Below are 4,164 nucleotides of genomic sequence, written 5' to 3' on the forward strand. Positions count from 1 at the left end.
AAAAAAAGACAATGCTCCAATAGGCCTTTAAAATGCATGCATTCAGGATCCTTCAAAAGCATCCCGGAGCAAGGCAGAAGGGGAAGTAACCGAGGTTTCTTTGGGCGGACGCTCCAAATAAATACATTAGGGCACCGCTGAGAAGTTGCCTGGTTCAGCCTGCCTCTACAGCAGAAGTTAAAACGAGGACACCTATTATTAACACGTGAATAAATGCGGGCTTCTTATTCAAGGTATTTTTCTGCGCCTGTGTGCCAGCTTCCAGAGTGGAGGGCACTTGCTCGGATTTAAATGGCCAATTCAGCTCTATTTAACAACAACAAAAAAAACCCCTCTTCAACACTGTCTTGCATGCTCCAGCAAAGGCTGAGCCACGTCTCTAATTATTACCGCAGAATTTCAAATTCTGCCACTCCCATGTGGAGGGGAAAAAAAGGTTGTCAACTGAAGCAGTTATTCATTTTAAGGTACCCCGTCGTAAACTTTCCTCCTGATCAGAAGTCTGACTCTCATGTATCAATGATCATTTCCTATGCCGAAGTTTAAATAGCAAAAGAGGGGAGATTTGGGACTCCCAGCTCTTCTACACACTCTAAGGTCAAAATGCTGCAAACGTTTGCATCGGGCTGCTGGAAATTCTGAATTTCATGTGAAGGGTTTTCTTTGTGAAAGATTTAAGAACCGAAAGTTAAAGTGGCTCCGATGCAGAAGAAGGGACTGCCACTGCTAGTCTATGGAAAGCAAAGGCGTGAACAAATAGCTTTTAAAAAGGCTGACACTTAGCTGAACTGAAAAAGTCAAGGCAAGTTTGTCAGTACAGTAACTTTCTTTCACAAACAGTACTCGGGGGACAAAACACAAATTATGCAAGCAATTGTACTTCTGGACCTTGCTTTCTTTTAAAAACTCTCTTCGCTAGGCTGGGGTGATCCCTCCCAACCATTTCCCCCAGTCCTCAATTCAAGTGGTAAGTCTCGAGAAATAAAAAAAAATTAGCATTGCATCCAAAACAGCACTGTCTAATCATAATAAATTCATAAAGTGCATGCTCTTTATGTCTAACTCCAATTTAAACAGGCAACTTGGCCAAAAGAGAGTTCAGACTGCAGCCCTGCACAGTTGTGATGGCAAAAAAAAGTTATGTTTACTCCAAGTTGCAAGTTATCTTTTTAAAAAGCGACGGTGCATATCATCACTACCATAGCAAGATGTTCAAAGACATGCAGATCTTAAAATATTTTAAGCCCTGGCGAGTTTTAAAAAGGCATTGTTAGGACTTTATCTGTAAAACTAATAAAAACATAAGCTTATACCTGCAGTTGCATGCGATAATGTCATTAATACAGAGAAAGCTTGCCTTTTCAATGAGATGTCTGTCACAGGCATTGATAGAAGCAAGAAAATGTCAACATAAACAGGTTTTAAGTCTACAAGTATAACTAATAAATCCTCTCCCATCAGGACACCGCTGTGTGTCTCTGATCCAAAGAGGAGGCAAAAAAAGAAGAAAAAAAGAAAAAAGAAAAAAAAACTTTTTCGCAGCGTGTCGGCCACGTTTCAATATTATTTCACATTTTAATTCCAATTTTGTTGTTTCATACGTACCCTTTGCGCCATCGGCCTGGCTCGCTCCCTTCCTACTTCAACTTCTAATATATCCTCTTTAAGGCCAGTGTGAAAAGAAACAAACGCAAACTCCCCCCCCACCCAAAAAATTTGCCAAAATCCCTTAGCGTCGCCAGCAATGGGAGCAATGGAGTAAAATCTTCAGCTTGCTGGATCTCAGAGAAGCGATACAATAATTCAGCATTAAAAAAATAAAATAAAAAATATATAAAAAAACCAAACTCTCCCTCCTTCTCTTTCTTTCTTTCTTTCTCTCTCTCTCTCTCTCTCTCTCACTCTCGCCCTCTCGTTTCCAAGACAGCAGCGGGGAGAAAGCAAATATCCTTTCCCCAAATCAGTTTTTTTTTTTTAAAAGTGCCCCTCAAACCCAACTACCAAGTCTCATGGCTTTTTGCCACTCCAGCTGTCAATCAAAGGCGAGGTTGTCAAGGTGGTGAATGAATGATGACGATCCGCTGTGTGTGCTTCCACTGGTCAGGACACCTCAAATGTTAATATTCAAATGCATAAAGGTCTAAAGCGCTGGCTTTTTTTCCCCTTGAATCAGTCCTAATTCCTAATCAGCTCTCGCTCCCGCTCTCTCTCCCCCCTTTGCAAGTGCTGCAACTGGAGAGGCTAGAGGAAGAGGGTTAAAAAAATGTCTGTCTGAGTTTGTCTTAAAGGAGCCACGATCGATGCTGCCTGCTGCCAGTTCCCCGTGCGTGTGTAAAGTGTGTGTTGCACAGGCGGAGAGGTGGATTTGGACCAGAATGCTGGAACCCGGAAGTAGTGGTGGCCATAACAGGTCGCGTCTTACACAATGCACTGGGCTGCAGCAACTGCGCTCCCAGCGCAGGGGTGGGTTGGGCGAGACGCGAGCGGCTGAACTGGCGGAGAGAGCAGCTGCAATTAGCGCCGAGCCGAGCCGAGCCGAGCCCAGCCCCCGGCCCGGCCGTGTGTGTGTGTGTGTGTGTGTGTGTGTGTGTGTGTGTGTGTGTGTGGTGGGAGAAATCCCGTGCAAGAGGCGGTGGGGGAGTGAAATCCTGTGCAAGGGGTTTTGTGTGTGTGTGTTGGTGGGAGAAATCCCATGCAAGTGGGTGGGGGGCGGTGAGTGAAATCCTATGCAAGGGGGGTGTATGTGTGTCCGTGTGCGTGTAGTGGGAGAAAACCTATGCAAGGCGGGGGTGCGAGATCCTTTGCAAGGAGGGGTTGTGTGTGTGGTGGGAAAAATCCTGCACAAGGTGTGTGTGTACGGGTGGTGGGAGAAATCCTATGCAAGGGGTGTGTGTGGGTGTGTGGGTGCTGGGAGTAATCCTGTGCAGGGGGAGGGGGTGCGTGTGTTGGAGGAGTCCTAAGCAAGGGGTGTGTGCGTGTTTGTGTGTAGTGGGATAAATCCTATGGAAGGTGTGTGTGTTGGGAGGAATCCTATGTTTGTGTCTGTGTGCGTGTCCCTGCCTCCCCCTACACCCCAAGCGTCTGGAGCACTGGTTTTGGGGACGGGGGCAGGAGAGAAGCGCCTATGGCAGAGGCTGCCAGCTTGCTGCCCCAGTGCTGGGGAGCCGAGAGGAGCAGGGTTACGGCTCGCACATCCTTTCTTCTCCGAGCCGCACACGGATGCACACGCACACGCAGCTTTCCTTCTCCAAGCATGGCTCGGGGCTGCGGCCAGAAGATCCGCCGCTGGGTCCTTTCACACACACACACACACACACACACACACACCCGGGGTGGACATTATGATCATGATGATCCTCATGATGATCACTGGTGCCGGTCGGAGGCGCCGGGCGGACACCCGGGAGCCACGAGCCCCTTTATTCCCCTCTGCTCTGTCATTGGCCGGGCCCCGGCCCCGCTTCACCCGCAGCCTCCCGGCTCCGCGGCCCTGTCCTTTGTCTGCCGGGAAGGGAGGCTGCCCGGGGAGGGCCCCCCACCCCGCCCGGGATCCAGCCCTCCACACTCACCCTCCCCACGACCTGCCAGCCTCACCCCCCTTTTTTTGCACTGCTGTCCCCGCAGTCTCTCCCTCAGGTCCCAGCCGCACTGAGGACCCACTCCAGCCTCTGCTCTGCACCCCCGTGCTGAAACCCCTGCCCTGCTGAGCTGCCTGTGGTACCCCTTGCCCACCCCTGCCCCTGCACCGGCGCTCAGCCCCCGCCGCCGGGAGCCCGGGCTGGGCTGGGCTGGGCTTGCTTTTTTTTTTCTTCCCTCCCACTTCTCTCTCCCCCACAGGCTCCAAGTCCCTCGGAAAAAAAAAAAAAATCCCCCCCCCCGCACTCAGGTGGCAAATGAGCTCGCCCAAATCTCAGTAGGCAGCAGTGGAGGAGCGGCGGGCCAATCAGGGGCCAGGCTTCCCAAGCCTCCCGCCCATTGGTGGAGGGGAAAATCAATTATCAAATAATCGATCAGCAGGGAGCTTCGATCTGCTGGGAGTGCCACCCCCACACCCCACCCCACCCGTGCCAGCCCGGGCACTTGTTCTGCTGCAGCGCCAGTGCCTGCGGACACGCACAGAGCAATGGCCTCTTCCCCTCTCTTATCGCGAGCAAAGTGTGTACA

The 4,164-nt window shown here is 50.6% G+C and overlaps 1 protein-coding gene across 2 annotated transcripts in view; it reads right to left on the reverse strand.

Annotated features, from left to right (window-relative positions):
- MEIS1 (Meis homeobox 1) overlaps positions 1-2,418 on the reverse strand; it is a 163,945-nt gene extending 161,527 nt beyond the window's left edge. The window contains exon 1 of one of the 2 annotated variants that reach the window (XM_019516572.1): positions 1,606-2,414. In XM_019516572.1, coding sequence (XP_019372117.1) covers positions 1,606-1,617 — 12 coding nt within the window. In that variant the 5' untranslated portion in view covers positions 1,618-2,414. Of the gene's footprint in view, positions 1-1,605 lie in introns of both variants that reach the window. The other variant, XM_019516573.1, reaches the window with a different exon arrangement.
- Positions 2,419-4,164: the final 1,746 nt, after the last annotated feature.

This window comes from Gavialis gangeticus, unplaced genomic scaffold, assembly GCF_001723915.1.
Source record: "Gavialis gangeticus isolate Ggan-Ray unplaced genomic scaffold, GavGan_comp1, whole genome shotgun sequence".
Lineage (NCBI taxonomy): Eukaryota > Metazoa > Chordata > Crocodylia > Gavialidae > Gavialis > Gavialis gangeticus.